This window comes from Epinephelus fuscoguttatus, linkage group LG19, assembly GCF_011397635.1.
Source record: "Epinephelus fuscoguttatus linkage group LG19, E.fuscoguttatus.final_Chr_v1".
Classification (NCBI taxonomy): domain Eukaryota; kingdom Metazoa; phylum Chordata; class Actinopteri; order Perciformes; family Serranidae; genus Epinephelus; species Epinephelus fuscoguttatus.
The window spans coordinates 34,757,389-34,781,797 of NC_064770.1; the positions used below are offsets into that span (position 1 = coordinate 34,757,389).

General features: G+C 43.9%; 2 protein-coding genes across 2 annotated transcripts; one reads left to right on the forward strand and one right to left on the reverse strand.

Annotated features, from left to right (window-relative positions):
• Positions 1-1,324: 1,324 nt before the first annotated feature.
• On the reverse strand, positions 1,325-13,881 carry si:dkey-110g7.8 (GTPase IMAP family member 8). The gene is made up of 7 exons (XM_049560746.1): positions 13,780-13,881; positions 9,161-9,761; positions 7,797-8,352; positions 6,232-6,329; positions 5,931-6,062; positions 5,094-5,684; positions 1,325-3,487 (listed from the first exon to the last, which is right to left on the reverse strand). The coding sequence occupies exons 2-7, from the start codon at positions 9,189-9,191 to the stop codon at positions 3,414-3,416; spliced, it is 1,482 nt and encodes a 493-aa protein (XP_049416703.1). The 5' UTR covers positions 9,192-9,761; positions 13,780-13,881; the 3' UTR covers positions 1,325-3,413.
• Positions 10,485-24,343, forward strand: adsl (adenylosuccinate lyase). The gene is made up of 12 exons (XM_049560748.1): positions 10,485-10,752; positions 17,682-17,885; positions 18,050-18,094; positions 18,372-18,451; positions 18,592-18,763; positions 19,945-19,991; positions 21,061-21,151; positions 21,265-21,334; positions 21,420-21,567; positions 21,772-21,952; positions 22,040-22,216; positions 24,134-24,343. The coding sequence occupies exons 1-12, from the start codon at positions 10,609-10,611 to the stop codon at positions 24,218-24,220; spliced, it is 1,446 nt and encodes a 481-aa protein (XP_049416705.1). The 5' UTR covers positions 10,485-10,608; the 3' UTR covers positions 24,221-24,343.
• Positions 24,344-24,409: the final 66 nt, after the last annotated feature.

Here is a 24,409-nt window from a genome sequence, read left to right on the forward strand (position 1 = left end):
CATCATCATCCACCCTGAATATTACTATCTGACCTGCTGAACGTAGCTATCTGAGTTTTGAAATGATGAGGCTTGGTCAAACGTCTCTAAAGGCTCTGACAGATGCGACAAACACAGATAATTGAACCTGTTCTGAAAACCGGAATGATGGACTTAAGTTTTGGACTCAGTGTGCAAACATGATGTCAGGGTTTGAATGTGATGTTCTGTTTCCTGTTTTATTTTGATGGTCTGTTATTTGTCTCTCCATGTCCTGTGAAGTGTCCCACTGCCCCGATTGTCTGACTGCTTTCACCTGTGTCTCATTATCCCCCCTGTCAGAGTATATATAAGTCTGTTCCCTTTGTTCTCTGCTAGATTGTCTTGTCCTTCGTGTGAGGTTTTCGGTGTTCTTCCTTGTGTGTATTCCACGTGAGGTTGACCTTTTTTCATATTTAGACCAGTGAGTTTTTGCCAGTTGATTTGGCTTCCTCTGCCTGTGCTGACTGCCTTTTGTGTATTCACTTGGACTGTATGAAAAACACTGAACTTTGGATTTCGTCTGTTTGCATTTGTGAGTCTGCCATTGTGTCTGATACATGATTGACACAACGTGAGGTCGTATTTATTTTTAGACTTGCGACAATTTCAGATGAAAAAAACAGACTCAGTTTGCAAAGGACCTTAAGTAGTAGATGCACTCTTCCTTCTGCGCAGTAATTTGGTTGGCGAGTGTAGTTTGGTAGAAAGAAAATAGTTCCTGCATGAAACTGCTCACAACAAGGTCTGTGAATTATCTTGAGTAACCGGGTCACGATTTCTGGAAAGAGACATTGATGTTGAGTTTTTCAAATGTACTTTTTTGGCACTTTGAGCACCACAAGCTGAGTGCCATTTAGTTCCATTATATTGGAGAGAAGGCAGATATCTCTACGGCCGATATCTCCAACACTCTGCAACTCACACCAAACAATCTAGATTAATAAACAGCACTAGAGGTAAGAGGGAGAAATATGTATTTTTGATTTTGGGGTGAACTGTCCCTTTAAGAAGTAGGAGAATTTTCTCAACCTATAAAGGAACACTTCATCATTCACTTATCACAAACATTCAAAGTCAACACATCTGGAGATACATGGTGTCACTGCTTCAGAACGGGGATGGAAAAGTAAATCAAGCTGTCAGACAAATAGGTCTATAGTGGAGTAGAAATAAAAAGTTGAATAAAATGGAAACACTCAAATTTGTACTTAAGTACAGTACTTGAGTCTATCAGTTGGAACAAAGCACACAACACATAAAAAGAATAGTTAAATAATAAGATGAAAGCCAAAAATACACAACAATATATCCATATCTTTTATTGTTGTCTGAGGATGAGCAAAGTACTGATGATGCAATCACCATTTAGGAAGGACCACACAGGAAGTAACATCACGTTGGCCACGGTAAAGTGGTCGAACTTACACAGTGCAAAATGCTCCGCTAAAAGCGTTACAACGCAACATGTCTTACACTGTAAATATACACGACTTATACAATATATTCACAGGTGAGGTGGGACTCTAAGACTCCAAATGAATGTTTGAAACATCCTCATATCAAATTGTAAAGTCATGCTCGTCACACAAAGTGCTGCGGTAGCCTACGTCACTAGATGAAGCACAGAGGCGGTAAAGCAGAGGGGACGCAGTGTCAGGGTTTCTTTTATAGGCTACATCATTTGTAGAAAATAAGATTTTACAGCATGGCAGTGGTGTCGGTCATATATATCATATATGCTTTTATTCGTACCTTTCAGAGTGTGATTTTTTTTGTACACTTTATCTTTTTTTTGCAGTCGTAAAAGGTAGACGGATGTGATGTCGTTACCAGAGGTTCACATAGGCTTTCTCAAGCAAGAGTCAGAGGAGTAAGAAGTGAGGTTGCCTTCAGCTCTATAGGCACTCGTTTATCTGCATGCGTCGTCTTAACATGCCTCTCAGAGCTGAGTATGTATATTTTAATCTTTTGAAAAACATCGCAGCTGATGTCAGATACAGATGTCTCACTGATGTAGAAAAGGTAGTAAAAGCCCTATGTGAGTGAGCTCCCATGGTTCATGAGGTTATGTTGTTTCAGTAGCATGCGAAAGCTTGATGTAGCCTATAGGATACTGCCCTGCCGCAGGGCTGCACAGTACTCCCACTCTCACGCTTTGATGCTGAGGCACGTAGCTGAATCTACCTTGTCGATAAATAAATGCACTGGATTCATGAAAGCGGCGAGCCAGCCTGAGCTGCTCCGCAGGGATCTGAGACTGCACACAGTTTCAATATGGCCTGTAACTGTTCACGCTCCAGGTGAGCACGGATGCTACAGCAGAGGTGGGCTCGTTGTGACTGTATTTACTGCCGGGGATGGATTCAGTTTTCAGCACAGGAGAACCAAAGGAACCAATCACAAGCAAAGTGCAAACTCTCTTTCACTTCCAGCAAATTGAAGCAAATCCTCCCATAAAAAAACCCCCAACAACCCTCCACTCTGAATTAATATGCGACTCTGCAGTTTAGCAATCAGCATTAATCAGCATTTCTGTAAATGTACCAGATTTACCCTGGAGGAAGCAATTCGGCCCCGACTCCCTGAGCTGAAACGAATCAAATGTTTATGACGAGAATTTTAATGTCACTCATGTCTGAATGTGTACTGTCATGATACGGGAGTGCACAAGCAACTCAAGCTTTTTTTTTTTTTTGACATGTGTGTGCACAGATTCCAGTACACATCACTATGTTTGCCGCACTTGTCACATTTTGGATTGGTTCAATCCCCATTTGGTTCCAACTGATTCAAAGAAAATGACAGAAATGGCACTTTATGTAGAAGGGGATGGCTATATAGTAAAATCCAGTCCCAATTTGTGGTACAAGTCACACATACTCTTAGTCTTCCAGTAACCAAAAGCGACAAAGGTTCTGCAGACATGAGTCTACCATCAAATCTGATTAAATATTGTCCTCTTTTGATTTTCATTTTTTATACTTTCAACTTGTATCAGTGCGGTCTGAAAACATAGTAAAGATGATGAGTAATTCTTTACTCTGCAGTGTTGAAACAGGGTCTCTTTAGCAGCAGTTGTGTACATGCTCACAAACAGGGATCGAGCTCTGGTCCCTTGAAGCAGAAGCAGAATATTTCTCCTCCTCTTTTGGTTCGAGGAGAGTGTCAGTCCAGGTCGAGGTTTTGCTCAGCGATCAGTTTGGTCTTTTTAACAAAGAGCTACTCATGTCGAGACTCGCCCAGTCCGAGCCGTTTGTTTCCCCTAAGACTCTTCGGAGTTGGAGGTGTGATATCAAGATGAGGTTTAAGTTACGCGAGGTGGTGTTTGGGCCTGTCGAAGACTCAGAATGAGGATAAAAAGCTGGACCACATTACTTTTTAGTGCGGTGGTGTCACTGCAGCTGGCATCCTCGACAGTCGTCCTCAGGCTCGGTGTTGTCAGAGGAGTAAGAGCTCTCCTCGCTCACTGTCAGTCACAAAAAAGGCATATTAGACAGATGTATAATATAATATTTCAGTGGTTAGACACACAAACTTCAAGGACGAGTTCACCCTTAACTCTGAAATACATATTTTCCCTCTTACCTGTAGTGCTATTTATCAGTCTAGACTGTTTCGGTGTGAGTAACCGTGTTGGCCCTCTCGCTAATATAATGGAACTAGATGGCACTCAGCTTGTGGTGCTCAAAGCGCCAAACATTTGAAAAAACTCCACATCAGTGCCTCTTTCCATAAATCATGACCTGGTTACTCAAGATGATCTGCAGACCTTGTTGTGAGCAGTTTCATGCAGAAACTATTTTCTTTTTACCAAATGACACCTGCCAACCGTATCACTGCGCAGAAGGAAACGTGCATCTACTGCTAGCTCACCTAGCACCACTGAGCTAGCTAACGTTACAGCTCAGCTGAGGAGGACGGCATTAATGTTTACATCTCACACATCTCGTCACAACCACGAGCCAATTGTCCATGAGTAGATGCACTCTTCCTTCTGTGCACTGCATCCTCATATAACAAATAAGTGCCTCATGAATGAAGCTAAATACTTAATGTAAATCAATGTAGGTTAGGTTTAGGAAAAGAAACACGGTGATGACATACCTTAAAATACTTTAGTTACAAACACAGGTCTCTTAGGGGAAAGTCCTGTGTAGTTTGACCGGTCTACCACCCTATTTTGCGTCCTTACACAGACTTTTCGGTCTTTATACTACTCTTTCCACAAGACTGCAACCTTCCCGATTACATGGGTTATATATGAATCGTGGTGTATTACTTTTGTGGGTACATGCACCAACAATGCATGAGAACAGCCTGTTCTGCACAGTGATATGGTTGGTGGGTGTAGTTCAATAGAAAGGAAATGGTTCCTCATACAGCACCAGCCAACTACTCATACACTTGTGTGCTACCTAATATTATAGCTCAGCCGAGGAGGACGCCATTAATATCTTATCTCGGTGATACATTTAGCGGGTGTAGTTTGGTAGGAAAGAAAATAGTTCCTACATGAAACTGCTCACAGCAAGGTCTGTGGATTATCTTAAGTACCTGGGTCATGATTTCTGGAAAGAGACGTTGCTCTTAAGTTTTTAAAATGTAGTTTTTGGCACTTTGAGCACCCCAAGCTGAGTGCTGAGAGAAGGCAGACATCTCTACAGGGAAGAGGAGAAATACGTGTTCTTGATTGTTAGGGTGAAAACCAAAGTTTTTAAAGGTCTAGTGTGCAGGATGTGGTGGCATTTTCCAGTGAGGTTGCAGAACTGAAACTTGTAGGAGAACTAAGTTGGCAAATGTGAAAACATGAATGGCCCTATTTAGAGTTTGATTTGTCCATTCTGGCCCACAGAAACAACTTGTCTTGGAGAGGAACTACTCCATAAGTAGATATAAACAGCTCATTCTGAGGTAACAAAAACACAATGATTCTTATTTTCAGGTGATTATAAACTAATAAAAACATAGTTATGAATATTATATTCCATTTCTGCCAATAGATGCCCTTCACTTCTACACACTGGACCTTTAACTTTGCAGACTATATATGAAAGTAAAGCTGTGTGACTTACACCACTCGGTCTGTATGGGGAGGAAGGCCTTGTCCCCGTTCTCTCTGATCATCTCCTCTATTTTATCCAGTAGGACTGACACACTCCTGTCCTTGCCAGGAGTCTTACTGTCCAGGACGTGGTAATAGTTCCCACAGTATTCCAGTAGTCTTTGCAGCTCCCTCCCTCCTCTAAGGATGTGCTCCTCGATGGGCGTGCGGCCCAGCCAATCACCACAGCTGAACAGCACCATGGTGTGGAGGCACGCGCTGTCCCCAAACAGAGTCTCTATGTGGGCCAGGAGTGTCCGCCTCTTCCTGGCGGTGAGGGATGACACGACGGGGAGGACCAGCAGCAGGGTATGGGGTCCAGGTCGCAGGAGGGCAGCCCCGCGCTGGGACTCCTGGCGGATACGCTTCGGGGTCCGCCTCACTGAGAACCAATCCCAGCCTGGGGTGTCCACAATTGTGATCCGACGGCCGGACACAAGCGCCTGCCTCCTGAGGCACAGCTCTGTCTCCTGGCCTGACTCAAAGTACCGACGACCCAGGATGGAGTTCCCCACTGAGCTCTTCCCAACACCTTTCCAGCCTAACAGGAGCAGTCTCAGCTCTGAAAACCATGAAAGACAAAGGACGAGTGCGAGAGAATGAGACACCATTAAGATTAAAACACAGACAAAGAAAAACAATATTGATTGCCTAGGATGAGTAAGCTGTTTCCTAGAACACCAATTCTGCAGTTTCCTCTGGAGCAGCATTATGACACATATGCACTCATCTCTCTCCTTCAACGCATGACTCACTCACCTACACACACTCTAACACACAGTGACACAAACACGCAGTCCCCTCATACCTCTGGGAGGCCCTCCAATCATCTGCTCCCTCTGTCTGGCGTGCTCCTCCATCCTCATCCTCTCCTCCTCCAGAGCTCTCCTGGCCTGCTCCTCCTCCAGTAAAATCAACTCATTCACCTCAAAGTACCAGCCTGCGTGACAGTGACAATGAATTATTCACTGTCTTCAATCAGGTCTATAACACAACTGATGTGTTCATTAATAATGCAGTGATTATTAATATAGAGAGTGCAGAGGGGATGCTTATTTGCTTTATCACAGCACAGGAGAGATGCACTGATCATAGTATGAAAAACAAACCTTGGTTGTCAGTGATCATTTCCTCCACCTTCTCCATGAGCTCGGGGACCTGCGTGTTGTCTTCTGTGTCTTTCCGAGTGTTATCAAAAGCGTGGTACCTGCAGGTGAGGGAAAAAACATTTTAAAGGAACATTCCGCCAGTTTCCAGATATAGTTCACTTTAGTCATCATGATGAGTCATGTTGTGGAAGGAGATGTACACATGCCGCGTTTCTTTGTGCCCTCAGATTCTTTTTTTTCAATGTAGATGCAGGGCAACTGCGCTTAAACACCAGAGCGTTGCACATGCGTTTCTGAGCGCCTGAGTTCAACTTACAGAATGCAGCAGCATGCACCACATGTTACGTGCTGGGGAACAACCAATCACAGTCGTCAGACATCTTTCGCTTCTTCTGTAAATATCAATCTGTGGTAAATACACCTACACACTTAATAAACAACGCCTGGAAGACGATCAGCTCTGCACTCAGGATGTCATGTAAGTAGGCCATGCTACGGTGCTTGTTATGGTTGCTTGGCAACTTCAAATTCAATCTGTCTCGACGCCCTTGAAAGTTGGCACAGAATAGGCACAAGAGTTGCACACAGTGCCCGACCTTGTGTTTTCCAGGCGGTTAAAGGCGTGGCATGTGTACAGTCCCTAATGTATTCTGCGGCTCTGAAGGGAGCATTCAAAAATAAAAAAAATATCCTGGTGATGTCATAGTGATGTCATCAGGGGGTACCGCAACTTGAGGTTATTAATGTGGACTAAAAGTCAGGATATCTCGACCTCTGCTGCTTTGATTTTGAGCGGACTACAAAGGTCTTGTAAGCTCACTTCTTTCTCCACAACCCCAAATACTTTTTTCATTTTCAAACTTTTAGACGTCAGACCCGCTGACACTGACTCACGTGACATCACTCTATAAACAGATCTGCATTTGGATGCACAGTGGTGTAGTGGTTATCAATGAGGTGGGTGTACTGCTAGGTGGATTGATAGGTTACAGAGGAGGTAGTGGGTACACCCTCCCATATATTCCAATAGCTTTTTTGGCTGATAGGTGGGTATACTGTAAACAGCTAGAAAAAGAGGAGGGTATACCCCGTATATCTGCGGGCACCCTCCACTACACCACTTTGTATGCAGAATCTGAAGGCAACTGTATAAGAATTTGCTATCAGATGCGTTCTGATTCTGTTTTTAGTGGTATTGACGAATCACATTTGAGTGGGATTTGATCGTCTGCAGGTGAACAGTTCATGTGGAGAGCAAAATAAGAGGAAAGCATTGGTTGAAATGCAATCTCAGAATGGATCGACTATTGTGTGATGACAATTTACCGTTTTTTAAATCTTTCTCTTAATTTCTGTGAATTCATATGCAGATATCTGTTTAAAGAGATTAGCCGATATGTTGTCTGAACTGGTCTCAAGTTGCTTCAGAGCTCCCAGAATATTGCCAGTTGCTCCCAGAGGTTTTTTCTCCAACCACAATATTTGTGATTGTTTTGTGCTAACAGAGACTCGCCACAGTAGACCTTTGTGAACTCAAAGAAAGAAGAGCGAGGTAAACATCACACCTGCTTCCACATCTCTCCACCAGCCACTGCAGGGCCTCTCCAGTGTTCGCTATGTGCTCCTCAATGAAGACCCCCTTCGGCAGCTTGTCCACCCCGGTAAACACCACCATGGAGTACCTCCAGGTCCCCCCACCCAGCGCCCCCAGCTGCTCCTCCGCGGCCCTCCTCTCGATGTCAGTGAAGGGCTGGGTGACCGACACCACCAGCAGGATGGCGTGGGGTCCAGGAGGGCAGAGAATGGCCCCCATGCACGGCCCCTCGCTGTCCAGGCTCGGTGCCGGCCGCTGTGGGTTGTCCAACTCTGCGGCGGCGTTGTCGCTACTGTCAGCTTCGCCGGTGTCCTCCGGGTCATTGGGGATGGCCCACGGCGGCGTGTCCACCACAGTGACCCGTCGGCCGTAGATCTCCGTCTGGCCCACATTGCTGTGAGTCGTCTCCGTCCCAGCGTCGAAGACCTCGTCGCCCAGGATGCTGTTGGCGGTGGAGGTCTTTCCAGATTGGGGGCCCCCGAGGATCAGCAGTCTGCGCTCAGGGGGGTGGCGGCCCCTGGGGTCCCCTGTTGAGACACAGAGAGATTAGACAGGAAGTTCCCCACAAGGATGGATTTAAGTTTGATTGTCTGACTGCTGCATGAAGCCAAGCAGTTGGCCGTCTGAGGAAATGATCCTAATCCTTTATTCTGTTCTGTCTCTGAAGGATTGCCTTGTCCGCAAAGTGCTTTCCGGAGATGAGGAAACTTCATTCATTCCACTGCAACATATAGCCCTATCCCTCTCCTCACTCAGATTTCCTCTTTGTGCCCTTCTTATCTGAGCTCCTTGTTACCTTATACCTCTTCTCCTTAACTGCCTCTTGTCCTTACCCCCTTCTCTCCCTCTAACCTTCCTCCCAGCATGCCTCCTCTTTGTTTTCCTCTGTCCTTAGCCTTTGGAAAAAATTGGGTCAGAGAGGAGGAACCTTGGACTCCTTCCAAAAAGAAAGGCATGTGGACAGAATATGATTTAGTGAAAGTTGCACGAAGAGGACAAATGTTTGATCAATCATTGTGAAAGAACATGAATATTCGGAGGATGGAGAGAGGAGCAGCAGCTGCTCTGTGGGCATGACAAGAGGGGAGAACACAGAGGGAGGAGAGGGAAGTTTATTGATTTACCCCGTTACTCACGGCTGCTGACACTTTCCATGTGAGCTGCTAAACACAGGAAGTTGACTCAAGCAACAGTTTCCCAGCATTGTGAATGGCCCCAACGTGAAATGGCTCTGAGGGGTTACGCCTGATGCTGTGCCTGACTGAATGGATGGTGATGATGGAGGGGGGAACCTGCGGGGACAAGGTGTTCAGCAAAGGATGAAAGCCCACTCACCAGTGTCAGAGGCAGAGGACACAGCAGCCATCTTGTGTGTAGAACCTCTGGCTTCCTCCTCCTCTGCCCCCCTCCTCCTTCTCCTTCTCGCCTCCACGGTGGATTCCTCTTCGTGCCCCTTCAGAAAGCGACGGATCCTGAGTGGTGTGTGAAAGGCTGGCAGCTCGAATGCTTCTTGGCTCTCTCTTTCACTCTCACCCTCATTCTACTGCAGTGGAACTCACTCTATCCTCTGTTCCCTGTGTCTGCCTCCCTTTCTCTCCTCATACCTCCTTTGCCATTCAACCTCTCCCCCTCTCTCTCCCCCCCTTTTTTTTAATCTATTATCCTCCACACCCCCTCACCCCACTGTGGCTCTTCCCTGTCCTTTCCTCTGTGGCTTCTCCCCGTCTCCTCCGTCTTATTTATCTGTCCAAGCAGAGGGGAAAGATTGTGCAATGCAGGAATCTGAAAGCCAAATCCACCCCTGCTGCAGCAGCTCCAGGAAGATGTCTCGTCATTTCTTTTTTTTAAGTCAAAACACAGGAAGCTGTTCCTCCCACTTGCCCGTATCACACAGCAGCAGCAGCAGCAGCAGCAAGAGTGTGGCACTGTATGCAGACTGCAGTCAGGAGGACAGATAGAAAGATGGATAGACAGAGAGGGAGGGAGAGATAGAGAGGGAGCACAGTGTTCTCTCTCTGTTTACAGCTGGATGTATTCCCCAGCTGCTGCATCATGCACAAACACTACTATTTATATGATGCCTGCAGACACAGAAACATTGTGAGGGAGGCGGGGGGGGGGGGGGGTTTGTATACTGCATGAATAAATTTAAATATTGATATAAGACATGCAGCTACATCTTACATAATACATAAAAGCTCCCATAAATAGCAGATGACTGCAAGACGTTATCTAATTGCACTGAACTCAAAGCACTGTCACTGTAGTGTGAGTAATGTCTGAGGGATGCTGGGCTGAAACATTACATATATGTCATCCTGAATGTCTGAGCTCATCCTTGGCTCCTTAACAGATCAATTACACGCTGTATGGCGAGATACATTCACGGAACTGAGCTAAATCATGTAAGAAAGAGTATCAAAAAAATAAGAGCTTTAAAAATGAACAATTAGCGAACTGGTACATTTTGTAGCGTCTCTTTATTGACGTACTTTCCCGCACAGGGGCGTTGTTTCAACTCTGTTGTGTCGCAGCTGTTTGAAACAAACAATTGAACAGCAATTAGGCGGTCACGTACAGGCGCCTCTTTGCCGTACACCGCCACAAGCGTCGTGATCTTACCTCACGCCGTACGCCGACTCCTACCGTCGTAAAACCCGCTTCTTTGCCCATGTGATGCTACATGCTGAAGTCGGCGCGGCTACTCAGGGAAGCTAGTGTGTGTAGCTGAAGGTGGAGGGCAGACTCTTGTGTTTAAGCAGACACAACCTCGTCTCACAATCATGGAGGGAGCCGACGAGTTCATGAAGTACCGCTCACCGCTGGTGTCCAGGTATGCCAGCAAGGAAATGGCGTACAACTTCAGTGACAGGAAGAAATTCACAACCTGGAGAAAGCTGTGGATCTACCTGGCCAAGGCTGAGAAGGTGTGTAGCTGCTTCACATCAAACACAGCATGTGTCTTTGCCATTATTGTGCTTCTAAACACAATTTTTTCATGCTTAAGGTCTTATGAGCTGAAGTTTGCGACCTTCAGGAGCCATATTAAGTTTCCTGCTCTAAATATAGTTTTAAGGAGGACCCCCTTTAACAGCTCTCTGCTATGCATGGCTGTCAGGTCCTGAACTAAGCAGAGGTGTGTCTGCGACTTGTACTATATAATAAGCAGAAAGAAAATCCATATATAATGCAGAGAGGGGTTATTTTATCATGATTCAAGGCTTTTCAATTTCGATTGGTGTAGTTTGCACAGAAACCATGTGTAAGTTTTAATGCATGCATTTCATGAATATGAATTTTAGCAATTAAAGGTCTATTGCAGGGGTGTCAAACATACAGCCCGTGGGCCAGAACCGGCCCACCCAAGGGTCCAATCCGGCCCACTAGATGACTAGACTAAAGGTCCATCCCAATACTCACACTTCCCCTCAAAATTGGCCCTAGCCCTTGTTTTTGCACGTTGCTGCGAAGGGCTAAGGTGTCCCAAACTTTAGGTAAGTGCTTTCAGCCCTTAAAATCCCTACTTAAAACCTCTTGCACTTCACCTCCATTTTATAGCAAAAACACCTAAAATGACATACCCAAATTAAAATGACTGTAGCTTCTCAACCGCTCTGACTACATGCATGCATGATGTCTTGCCAGAAAGAAAACTCCCTGAAGTTTCTTGTGAAAGTGTCAGAAACACTCTAGGTGATACAGAGACAGAGTAATAGGCCTCTGAAGTCAGTAAAAAATTGAAGATTTTGCCTAAAATAAAATAAAAAATGTATTTCAGGATGAATAACTGTCTGTGGCTTCATCTGAGCAGGTAAATGACATGTAGGGCTGTAGGCACACTAGCAATGAACAGTTCTTTCAAATTTGAAGAAGACTGCTCAAAGTATGACCATTCTACAGTGTTTTTTACAAGAAAAGATCCAGGCGGAGCTCCAAATGACAAGACGGTCACTCGACTTCAAAACAGTACTATCAGTGATCAAACAACACTCAGCCAGCTTCAAACATTGTACCTTATTGAAATCAGGTGTGATTATGATAGCTGATGTTGTTTATGACACAGAAACACCATAAAATATCACCAAATAAAGCCATATGAAACGTGAAAGTTATGGTCCCACTTTCTAGACGGTATATCTCAGGCAAAACTAGTGGTACGAGTGAGACTCTTACCTTTTATAAACCAGCTAAGTCCCCGCTAACAGCTCCACATAAGATCGTGAGTAATCCTTTAACTTTTCCCATGGAAAAACGGCATGACATGACTTGTCACCACTCATCGCGATTTTTGACTTTGTGTGTTTAGGCTGCTCTGGTGCGAAATACATCATAAATAAAAGAAAAACGAGAAAATGCTTCCTGAATCCGGCAATACCAAACATCATATGGTTTGATGACGTAGTGCGCCTGGGAGATACCATTTAACAGAGGAGGGGGGGGGGGTGCGAGGACGTCGGCGTCTTGGCGGAGTTAGAGAGGTTAATTTGAAGGGCCGTGTGATGCATACGAACCCATCTCAACTGAGGGGAAGATTGAAATTCCCAGGTTGCATTGTGATACTATCCAGCCAGGTGCATTTTCCAGGAAGATGGCAGCCTCCATGAGAAAGCCATCGCACAATTTAAGTACTATTTTCGCAAATAAGCATGCAAAAGTTCCAAAATATGTCTGAATGTGTTATCTTTCTGCACATGCATTGTTTACTGTAAGTGTTGAGTTAGAATATGGATGCTTGAAAATGGCTAATTCACGATGTGGCCGACATGAATATCTACAGAGTTCTTTGTGCAAGAAGCCTATGTCGACGATACGTGCGATGTAGGTGAACATGTCTGTTACGCTAATTTGCATGAAGTGACGTCCCAATTCGTAGGTAAAATTCCCTAACCCTCAACACTACCCCTTTCATCGTTGAGGGAAATCTATCTGGCGAGTGCACTTGAAACCAAGAGGTAAGGTTAAGGGAAGAGAACTGGGATTGGCCCAAAGGATGCTTTTAAACCTGCCCTGTTTGGTTCGGTTCAGTTGAACTCAAGTTCATTTGCCCCCTCAGTATGGTTCGTTTGGGCAGGTGTGAACACAGCAGTCACACTCAGGTGCACCAAAACAACCTGATCGAGACCTTCTTGAAGAGGTGGTCTCAGTCTGGTTACAAATGAACTCTGGTGAGGTTGGTTTGTGGTGAGAAGGTGTTCCGACCTGGATCTGAACCACCTGCAGTCACATGACACATTGTTTGGGTTAAACATGAGCATGTTACAGTCCTGGAGGATTATTAATGTGCACCTCCTCCTGTACTACCTTAATATGCACATTCAGCACATCCAATGCATCAAAACATTGTTTTCTAGTTGGAGCCGCGCCTCGTTTTCAAACTGTATGCTTTGACTAAAATGAACAATGACAGCAATATAGTCCACGATGAGCAGCGCTAAAATCAACCTGCGTAGTTGTCCCTCCATTGTGACATTAGAAAGTGTCACATTTATCTTGCAAGTGTACTCTTCTTCAACGTTTGCTTTACTTCCTGGATTTTTCCCACATGGAAATTCTGACCAATCAAGAGCAGCTTTCTCACACAAGGCATTTGATCTGGTCCTCTTGTAAATGCTGCCGTGAGAACACCAACCAACCCTAGGCAATTATACAACTTTGGAACAACATGAGTCCCTGATTCAGACCAAAGGAGACGAATCTAGGTCTGAAAGCAGCCTTAGAGGTTCCAAGGTTTCAGGAGCAGGTTAAACAATGTGTTGCCTACTTCATGTAAGAGGCTTCAGAGGCGTCAGGGGCGTTTCCACCCTGACCAAGATACAGTTCTCTAATATAACAATGAATACTGTGACTATGTTTAAAGATACTGAAAAAAAATGCACTTATTTTTCTTGAGACATTTCAGTTCAATACCATAGATAAGGAAATGTAAATGGTATAATAAACAACAAATTCCATACCTCGGTATACCGGTTTCTCAGTATACCACTGCAGCCCTTCTGCAGACTTTTGGATTTGTATTCCAGGATACCAAATAGTACTTGTTTCTGTGGACTGTTCATTAAAATGGAGGCTGGTAAAAGCACAAAGGTTATATTGCCCTGATTTTCTGTCCTTGTCTGTGGCTCTTTTCTATGATAACCAGAGACAGAAAACATTGGTCAAAAGCCAACTGTGTCACTGCAACAAACCTCAACTCTTCTCTGTTTGAGCTACTCTTCATTGATGTCACAGACAGTTTTCTCCATTTGTTCCCGCTTAAATAACTTTAAGGTTGTTAAAATCACTCGTGTCTGACATTTTCACTCATATTGCCTGTATCAGTTTATATACATATGTCAAATTATGAAACCAGAGAATCCATGTTTTCTATTGCTGCCCCACTCCATTAGATGGAAATATTCTACATGCGTTGTGCCTAATTTCATACATATTTCCTCATAAATCTCATGTATTTGGTTTCATTGGAAACTTGTGGTCTTCTGGAACTGACACTAAATGATTGTGGGTTTATAAAGGATGTTTGGCTGCACAGAGTGAGTCTGTAATGACTGATGGCTTCTGGGGTCATTAGAAAACACCCTCTGAAACATCCTGACATTTAGCTCCCAAACTAAACAGCCATGGGATCCCTCAGCTCGTGTTCAGCACAGCGGGGTCAAAGATGATTATTATTTAACTGAGCAGAATTTTGAAGTTGCAGATGATTTCAGAACAACTATTAATGTAATCCTGTAGGCATCACAAAGGCTCAGACACTAATTCCTCAGAGTGAATTGTACATTTGTTATATTAAAAACGGGCATGTGGGGGATTAACTGGTGACGGATCCTGTCTCACATGTATCACCTCACATGACCACACAGTAATCAGATCTGATCAGAGTCCATCTTTTCTAGCTCTCCTGTATTTTGACATGTTTTTCGGGGGTTGGCTTTGCCACAGTTTGCCTGGGCAGAGTTCGTGAGGCCTGTGGCTGCCGCTGTGTGGCTTGTGTATGAAAATAGCATGCAGAGAATGTCACAGTAACAGGAGACCGCCCCATGAGACGCTGCATGTTAATAGCCTGACATAGCTTCTGTAGCCTTTGTAGTTTCTTTTTTTTATCATTTCTTATGTTGGGTCACTATTTGCTTGCTCACAGTCTGACCTTTGACCCAGCAGGGTTTGACATTGTTGTGTTGTAACATAGAGGGAGAGAGGTACATTCAGGGCTCAGTTTCTCAATTAAGTAGTCCCATCATATGACTGCTGTATCCTGACAGAAAAACTCCAATCTAATCAGGATCTCATGAGGAGAGCACATGCCTGTCAAGAGAAGGATGACTAATGTCACATCAGGCTGTCTGTCTACTGTTCAAAGATCTTCAAGTGACGTGATTGTTTTTTTTATCTTAAAGTGACATTTTACTCCAGAATAATAAAAAATACTTATTTTTCCTCTTACCTGTAGTGCTTTTTGTCAGTTTAGGTTGTTCCGGTGTGAGTTTCAGAGTGTTGGAGATATCAGCCATAGAGATGTCTGCCGTAATATAATGCACTGGTTCCCTACTGGTCCAGTCACGGGGTACAGATTTCTGCTTAGTCATAATTTAAAGGTCCATACAGATGAATCCATTCAGTATCATACTTGTGTTTGGCCATGTCATCCAGCTAGTTTGCTGTCTCTATCAAGTAGCTGTCTGTTAGTCACTCACTCTACAGCAGGAAAATAAAAGTTGTGTAAATCCACTGTACTTAAAAATAAAGTGTGTTTTTACAAAGTTGAGGACCATTCAGAATGTGACCCGCTTTTTGACCAGGACCCACCAGTTGGGAACCACTGATATAATGGAAATGGGAATTGAGATCCGGTTCCTAACTGGTCCCATCCCTTTCTGCATAACTACACCCCCCAATTGTATCATGGCACCGAAGGAAGTGTGCACCTACTGCTGCACCACTGAGCTGTCTAGTTACATCTTAGGTAAGGTGAACGCCATTAATGTTCACGTCTGTCTTGAGCATGAGCCTCATGTCCATGAATAGATGCACGCTTCCCTCTGTGTGGTGACACAGTTGTAGTGTTGTCACGATACCAAAATCTTTGTTTCGGTACCAATACCAATATGAATTTCGATACTTTTCGATACTCTTCGGTACTTTTCCTAAGGAAAAGTCCTTTTGGATACAAACCTTTAGAACAATAAATAATAGGGGTGTAACAGTACCAAAAAAATCATGGTTCGGTAAGTACCTCGGTACAGACGTGACGGTTTGGTAACTCAAATGTTCCACCAAGTTTGTGTTGTCTCGTGTTGTCTCCCTTTGCGATTCAGACTTTCTCTTACCTTTTTTCATGTGCGCCAGCTGCGAATGTTGATACAGGTGTTGTCATACACGCCACTTGAGCAATCTGTGCTCCAATAGGAACAAGAAAGGCGTTTGTGTGCATAAATGAGTAAAATAAAATAACTAAATTAATGAACGGAATCAATTTCAACATACCGGTGTTTTCCAAATGCAGTATAGTACCGTTTGGAATACTCTAGTACCGTGGTACTATTTTAGTACTGCTATACCGTGCAACACTACACAGTTGGCGGGTGTAGTTCGGTGGATCAAGATGGGAATTGACCTATGGCTAAGCCGCGCCCCCCTCCACTCACTCGGACAAACTATCAACATTCAGTCACCGGTGCTATGGCAGGTGTCACAGTACACGGCATTTCACAGGAGGCAATAGATGATTGTTGGGGACATAACGATCAGATGTCATTGAGAAGTAACCAAAAGGGCCTAAACTACGCATTGGAGGGATATATTCATCATTTTATTGTTGAGAAGGTCGATGAAAAGCTTAAATTACAAGCCAAAATTTACAGGTTACAGTGTACGCTTGTGAACCGCATCTCGTTGCCGTTGCCATCAAAGACAACAAGTTAAAGTGCCACTGAAGTTAAGGTTTTTGGCTCAGAATATGAGAAAAGGATAACGGCCTTTTTACCATCTTTACCAAGAGTGTCTCTCCGTTAGTTTGGTGCTACAGTATTTACACTGAATCATTCAGCATAACGTTTGCCAACCTTTGTTATCTCTGCCATTACAGATAAGTTAATGAAGCTAAGCTCCAGAAGTTAACGTTAGCTTAACTAGAGCCCTTTGGACAACAGCTAACAATGATGTACCATCACCAAAGTACAAAACTAGAACAAAATAGGCTAATGAACTCCCAGCAAACAAGGTGACATGATGAACAACGCAGCTAGGAGCTAACGTTAGGCTAACTTTAGCTAACGTTAGCTAGAGATGTTAAAGATAACTTTATATTTCTTTCCAGCAAAGTGACAATATGTTGCCTCAAACACGATGTTGACTTACCTTAGAACAGATGTGGGCATCATTGTTAATCTTATTCACGTTGAGTTGATGTTGTGGTCTAACGTTACCACACAACTTTATCCAAAGGAGACACTTTTCTCGGTTGAGATGTGGTTTAAAGTGTAAAAAATACACCTGGTCGCCCAGCCTCTCAGGATACCTTGTGTCAGAGTTGCATGTACCCCATGCACACCGTTTGACCATTTTTAAACTTCAAATTTCAGAAAAAGCTCATAAAACAGAACAAAACTGACTTTCTGTAATGCATTTCAATGGACGTCCAGGCAGAGAATGTCCCAGTGTATGGGAATGGCTATACGCACTGTGATTGGCTCATCGCGTTTGAGGGTGGGACTTAGCCATAGGTCAATTGATAACCAGATATGTTGTCCGAAACATCTGAGTCATATACCTACTGTTTATTCCTAGCCGCAATGTCTTCCCGTCATCACTGTGTCTCTCCTCTCACCTGTCTCGTTGTCTTCACCGTTCTCCTCCTCAGGCTTTGGGTCTGCCCATCACAGACGCCCAGATTCAGGAGATGGAGAGCCATGAAGCGAACATTGACTTCGCCATGGCGGCCGAGGAGGAACGTAAGCTCAGGCACGATGTCATGGCTCATGTCCACACCTTCGCACACTGCTGCCCCACCGCTGCTCCCATCATTCACCTCGGTGCCACCTCCTGCTACGTGGGAGACAATACTGTAATTATCACGGACATTGTGTTCATTTTTTTGACTGCATCATCAGTCGTCTCATATTTTCTCTCTTATGTGTCTGGTGATGATGATAAAACTCCAACTCTGCTCGCAGAGCTTTTCTTCAAAAGAGCTCATGTTCTCTAAGTGGTTTTGTTTTTCCTCCTCAGGATCTGATTATGCTGCGTGATGGATTCGACATTCTCTTGCCTAAGGTGAGGCTCAGCTGTTTCCCGGAAAACACGCACACCCATCCAGTTGTGCGTCTATGAAATTGGTATATGATCTTTTTTTTCTTGGCAAGCCTCAGCTGTTCAGTAACAAGTCAACAATGTAGAAATAATTTACCACGGTAGATTATTTGCAGTATTTTGTCACACCACACATAGATAACAGAAGTAAGCTTAACATGCGGGGGTTGTATGTGCGTGAATAACAGCGGCGTATTATGTCATAATGCATTGCTGAAACCTTTTGTTCTTTTTCCCACAGCTGGCCAGAGTCATTGACAGACTGGCAAACTTTGCAGAGAAGTACGCTGACCTCCCCACGCTCGGCTTCACACACTACCAGTGAGTCTGAATACAGCTGAGGGGTGTCCCACCACATGCATCCTATTTGCAATGTTTCCTTACCTTAATTTCTTTCCTGATGAAGTACATGCAGTGTTAACATATATCCTCTCCTCCTCCTCCTCCTGCTCTGCCTGCAGGCCTGCCCAGTTGACCACGGTAGGAAAGCGAGCATGTCTGTGGCTGCAGGACTTGACTATGGACATGCGGAACCTGCAGCGAGCCCGTGATGACCTGCGTTTCCGGGGGGTCAAGGGGACCACCGGCACCCAGGCCAGCTTCCTGCAGCTCTTCCAGGGGGACCATGAGAAGGTACAAATCACTGATAAATTTGCATGTAGACAGTGATGGAGATTTAACATCCAGAAGCATTTTATTATGGTGGATTGTACATGTAACTTGTAGAAAAACTCCCGCACATTGTCTGACTTGCAAAAATAATGATTTTAATTGAGACTAGTCCATACCCATTAGTAGCTTTGTTACCTTCTACCTATGCCAATTATCAATGCCTATGTGCAGTTTCACATAGATTGACCACGTCAGTGAGTAGAAAAACATGGGACAGACAGAATGACACACTGACAGTTTCCGTGATTATGTACAGCATACCATACCATGACTTAGTCATACCAAAAATTAGAAAACAACAACATTGGTCCACAGGGGGAGCCACAGCGATCGGTCGCATTTTAGCCATTTTGAAGCATTTTTCTGTTGTTATAGATGATGTGTGGTCATATGCCTACAAAGTTGCGTGGTGATGGGTGAAACCCTTGAGATGTTATACACCTTTATGTGACGAGCCACGCCCTCCGCAATATTCATTGCCTTATAGAAGCTCAGTTTTAGTAAGTTTTCCAACTTTTGCCAAGAGGGAACTTTAGATATTGGTCCCTAGATTATGTTCACCCAGTTTCATGCAGATCGCTCAAACTTCCTAGGAAGAGATCCATTTGAAGTGTTTTTCAAAAAATTCAAAATGGCAGAAAATCTATATAAGCGGAAGTTATGGGTTCTTGAGGCAAATGTGTTCCTCATGACGAGAGGCATCTCTGTGCAAAGTTTCATGTCTCTACGACATACGGGGCATGAGATATGCCCATTCAAAGTTTGACATTTCAATCGGTTGCTATAGCGCCCCCCCTTTGGCCAATTGATGTAATATTGCTTCATTTGCATCCTCCCATGACCCTCTACCACTGTCAGTGAGGAGAAAAACCTGGAACAGACACACAGACAGAGTTTTCGTCATTATATAGTAAGATTATTGATCAAGCAAACAGTTTTGCCTGACGAATGTCTCGTTACCAAAACGTTGCAACATTATTATCATAATTTTTGTTTGACATTGTGCGGGAATTTTTCTACAAGGTATGTTCTGCTCGTCCCTCTCCTACGTACCTGTTTGGAAATAGATGTGCAAAGTATTTGTCTTTTCATCTGGATGATAAATGTAACAGTGCTCAACTTTAATAATTTTCCTTCATCAGGTGGAGGAGCTTGACAGAATGGTGACGGAGATGGCGGGCTTCAAAAAGTAAGTTCTGTATTTAAATAAACAAGATGAACAATTCCTGCTTCTAATATTTGGTAGAATAAGATCTGTTATGTAAGTATGATGGAAGACATATGATTAGAAAAGAGTAAGAGTGTTGCAGACAGCAGCAGTGTAACAGGCTCCAGTGTAACCACTCGGGGCATGTTCGTACCTTCAATGTGCGTCCGCTAAAAGTGCTTGTTTTTGCCAGAGACAGGCTCAGTTTATTTCTATGAGGGCCTCATAATATTATGGGAAGGATCCCAACAGAGAGAGACTTTGTTGTTGAAGAGTAAGACCCCTTTTGTTTTACTAGAAACAGCCTCCAAATTGGTATCGCCAAACTCACCAGACTCCATTTAAATAAATAGTATTTTTTTTTACATCATTAAACACACTTTATTCAAAGTGGACAGAAACAAAATAAAACTCATAAAAACATCTTGTTTCATCTCACCAGTGTTCTATAAATGACCAACTCTAATTGGGTTGAAACAAACTCTTAATTCACCCAGTTAGATGTGAAAACATGCTGGCTCTATACACGCTAAAATTACTGTTTATTTGAATGGAGTCTGGTGGGTTTGACAATGGTGTTTCGAGGCTGTTTCACAAAAAAGATCTTACTCTTTAACAAGGTCTTTCTCTTCAGGGATCCTTTCCATAATGGTGTCAGACACCTATTATAACAGTCTGACCCTGTTGGTGGCCAAAACAAGCACTTATGGTGGATGTAAATTGACGGTGTGAACATGTCCCCAGTGGTTACATCGACCTGTTTTCCCGCTGTCAGCTGCAGTGCTCTTGCTAAATACCGGACTAGTTTCAAAAACTGTTGTTCCCATTTGTCACTTAGACACAGCAACATGGGAAGATACCGTCCAGGTTGAAATATACTGAACTCACCCTTTAATAACACAAGACAAGCAGACGTGGAGATGATGCACAGTTCGTAGCAGAGTTTTTGTGTAAACTGTGAAATGTCACGACCACAGTATAGGTGGTGTTACTTAACAGATTATGGAAACTTGCTTTATCATGAGCCCTGATGTTGTTCTCATGCACACAGAGCCTACCTGGTGACTGGACAGACATACAGCCGTAAGGTGGACATTGACTGTCTGTCCAGCCTGGCCAGTTTGGGAGCCACTGTCCACAAGGTAAGCTGCAGGAGACTCAGAGAGAACTGCTGCCATCTAGTGGTGACAAATGGAAACCTGCACATGCTGTCATAAAGACTTGTCAAAGCTCATCTTTGATCTCTCCTCTATAGATCTGTACAGACATCCGCCTGCTCGCCAACCTGAAGGAGATTGAGGAGCCATTTGAGAAGGAGCAGATTGGTACATTCACATTCTGCCACACGTTATCCTGTAATGCAGATATCTGTACAAACTATACCAGCATCAAGTTGTCTTTCCTCTCCAGGTTCCAGTGCCATGCCCTACAAGAGGAACCCCATGCGTGCAGAGCGGTGCTGCAGCTTGGCCCGACATCTGGTGGCACTGATGGCCGACCCTCTGCAGACAGCGGCGGTCCAGTGGCTGGAGAGGACGCTGGACGACAGCGCCAACAGGTCAGCACCCCAGACACACATACGCACTGCATGTGGGAGATATTCTGACATGCTTGTGTCAACCTAGAGTTACTCAGTTTTTTAATAAGAGGTTGTTGCTTGTCATTAGAGGTGTAGTGGTACAAATGTGGTACTGGATCATGCAGAGGTGTTTCTCTCCCGCTTCCTAATAATTACTGATTCCACCCCCTTGCCCATGTACAGGAGGATCTCCCTGCCTGAGTCCTTCCTGACGGCTGACATCATCCTCAGCACTCTGCAGAACATCACAGAGGGACTGGTGGTCTACCCCAAAGTCATCGAGAGACACATCCGCCACGAGCTGCCCTTCATGGCCACAGAGAACATCATTATGGCCATGGTGAAGGCTGGAGGCAACAGACAGGTACTGGTGTTGATTTTTGATTGTGTGTAACAACAGCCCACTGTGTCCTGACCCTTGTGCTTTAAATAACATGTCTTACTCCTTCAGGACTGCCACGAGAAGATTCGTGTTCTGTCGCAGGAGGCAGCGGCTGTGGTCAAACAGGAGGGCGGTGATAACGACCTGCTGAAGAGAGTTCAGAAAGACCCCTACTTTGCCCCTATTCTGGGGCAGCTGGACGCCATACTGGACCCTAAGACCTTTATCGGCCGTGCTCCCCAGCAGGTACATCAGCAGTCCCTCGTCTTTATACTAGCTACCATCCTGACCACACCTCTACCATGTCAAGAGCTCTCAGCTTTAAGTATCTGTATATGACAGGGTTCGTACAAAGTTTGGAAAGGTATGGCATCTGATTTCAGTAATTTCCAGGTCTGGACAGGTATGAAAAAAAAAAGAATAGAGAGTATGTAAAAATATCTGTTTCCAGACAACTGCCCTCATTCTGCTTTCTAAAATATATAGTTTCTAAACATAAGTTGGTCCTATAAACAGAGTGTTTGGAGCAGGCAGTCAGCGCAGCCAAAATGTTTACTGCTGTGTGAGAGTGTGTTCCATAGTGAACTGGAGGCAAGAAGCATGGGGAGCGATTGAATTTATTTTCTACTACAGCATCTTCTGCAATGGTTTTCCATAAAAATGAAGGTTATCTTAATCTGTATTCCTGTTCTGGCATCCAATGACACAAGAAGGCATTTTTTTTCCGGGTGTGTCAACTGTTTCTTCTCCAGTGTCCACTGTTTTTCTGCCACCAGTTAGGCCTGTCACGATAACAAATTTTGCTAATTGCGTCAGAAATTATTGCGATATTGTGCTTTTAAGACAATTTTTATTATTGTAATTTTGCTGTTTTTAGACCCTTTTTAAACGTATATAATGATAAAAAAGGCATATTGATGCAAGTACTCACTTTTAATGAGAAAAGACATTTATTTAACAAGAATATTTAGGAATGCAAAAAAGAAAGTTTAAATATCCAAAATAACACGTAAAAATATATGGAAATAAATAAATAAATACAAAAAAATAGACTGTCAGTCTCTCACTCTCAGGTGTGCAGTTAAGTTGGTCGTATTCGCTCTTTTTGTTGAGATGGTTTTAGAACAAACCCGGCACACCAGCTCGTCCAAATTACTGGGCTCCCCTCTGTCATTTGGTTTAAATCCAAAATATTCCCACACAGGGGCCGTGGCATTTGGTTTAGGAACAAGTTCCATGTCTTTCTCTTGCGCTCAACTGTTTTGCTTTTCTCCGCCTCGTCTCCCCCTCACGAAGATGGCACTGTTTGTGTGGCCCATAGCCCCGCCTCCCCCACAGAGACAAGGACACTCGATGACAAAAGCTTTCCCTCCGTTCATTACACTAATGAACCAACTCACCTGGCTGCCAGACGATGCATGGCAGTGAATGCTCTTGTTGTCCAGTCTCTTTGGTGGAGAGAGACGAGGAAAACAAACACGCTTGAGTATGGCAATTAATCGCGGCCGGAAAAGTTACCGTCTCCCTTTTAATTTACCGTGCAATTAACCGACTTATCACATATCGCAACAGGCCTACCACCAGTATGCGCACGCAACTGCTTTGACCAAAATTGGTCTATAGTTAGTTTCTTTTATTCCCGTGTTATGCACCTAAAAGTGCCCAACCCTCATGGGTTTATACGTTAAGACACCAAAACAGATAGTTGCAGCGTTCACAGATAATTCATAACAATTGAGTTCATTTCAAAATAACAAAAAAGAAACAAACATACTATAACAGCTCATTCTTGAACAAAATATTCTGTCTATATATGCATGCACCACTTTTTTCCCCCCCTGAATTTTGTAAAACTTTTTTTTTTCTCATTTCACTTCACCAGTTTTGACTATTTTGTGTCGACCCATTAAAAGAAAATCCAAATATAAATCCATTTAAATTACAGGTTTTAATGTAAAAGAGGGCCGTGAATACTTTTACAAGGCACTGAACAGGTTAATAGTCGGGTTTTCAAACCATTTATTCACATAAACATCTTGCTGTTTGTACTCAGATGTCAAGTACGGTCTGGAAAATCTACCAAGACCTCCCTGAAAATTTGAGTCTGTAGAAGTCTGGAACTATTCATGGTGTGTAATACATCCTCTATATCCTCTCGTCCAGGTGACCAGGTTCCTGTCTGAGGAAGTCCGCCCCCTGCTGGAGCCGTATAAGGCCAAGATGGATGTCAAGATTGAGCTTGAGCTCTGACACTCACACACATACACATGCACAGATACAGTGACTTGCACTGGAGCCAAGATAGTGAGACTTCATCATGACGTGTGGCCGTGCTGAACGCTGCACCTCAATAAAGAACAACTGTGGAATGAATTCACCTCTGTCACTGTGTTTTCATTTCTGACAACGTGATCAACAATAATGTGGTAATAAATTATG

Excerpts from the sequence above, each read along its gene's own strand:
- si:dkey-110g7.8 (XM_049560746.1), bottom strand. The coding sequence starts at position 9,191 with ATGGCTGCTGTGTCCTCTGCCTCTGACACTG. Across the intron at positions 8,353-9,160 it reads GTCCTCTGCCTCTGACACTG|GGGACCCCAGGGGCCGCCAC; the intron begins GTGAGTGGGCTT and ends GTGTCTCAACAG. Across the intron at positions 3,488-5,093 it reads CCCCATACAGACCGAGTGGT|TGAGCGAGGAGAGCTCTTAC; the intron begins GTAAGTCACACA and ends TGTGACTGACAG.
- adsl (XM_049560748.1), top strand. The coding sequence starts at position 10,609 with ATGGAGGGAGCCGACGAGTTCATGAAGTACCGCTCACCGCTGGTGTCC. Across the intron at positions 18,095-18,371 it reads TCGACATTCTCTTGCCTAAG|CTGGCCAGAGTCATTGACAG; the intron begins GTGAGGCTCAGC and ends TTTTTCCCACAG. Across the intron at positions 18,452-18,591 it reads CTCGGCTTCACACACTACCA|GCCTGCCCAGTTGACCACGG; the intron begins GTGAGTCTGAAT and ends CTCTGCCTGCAG.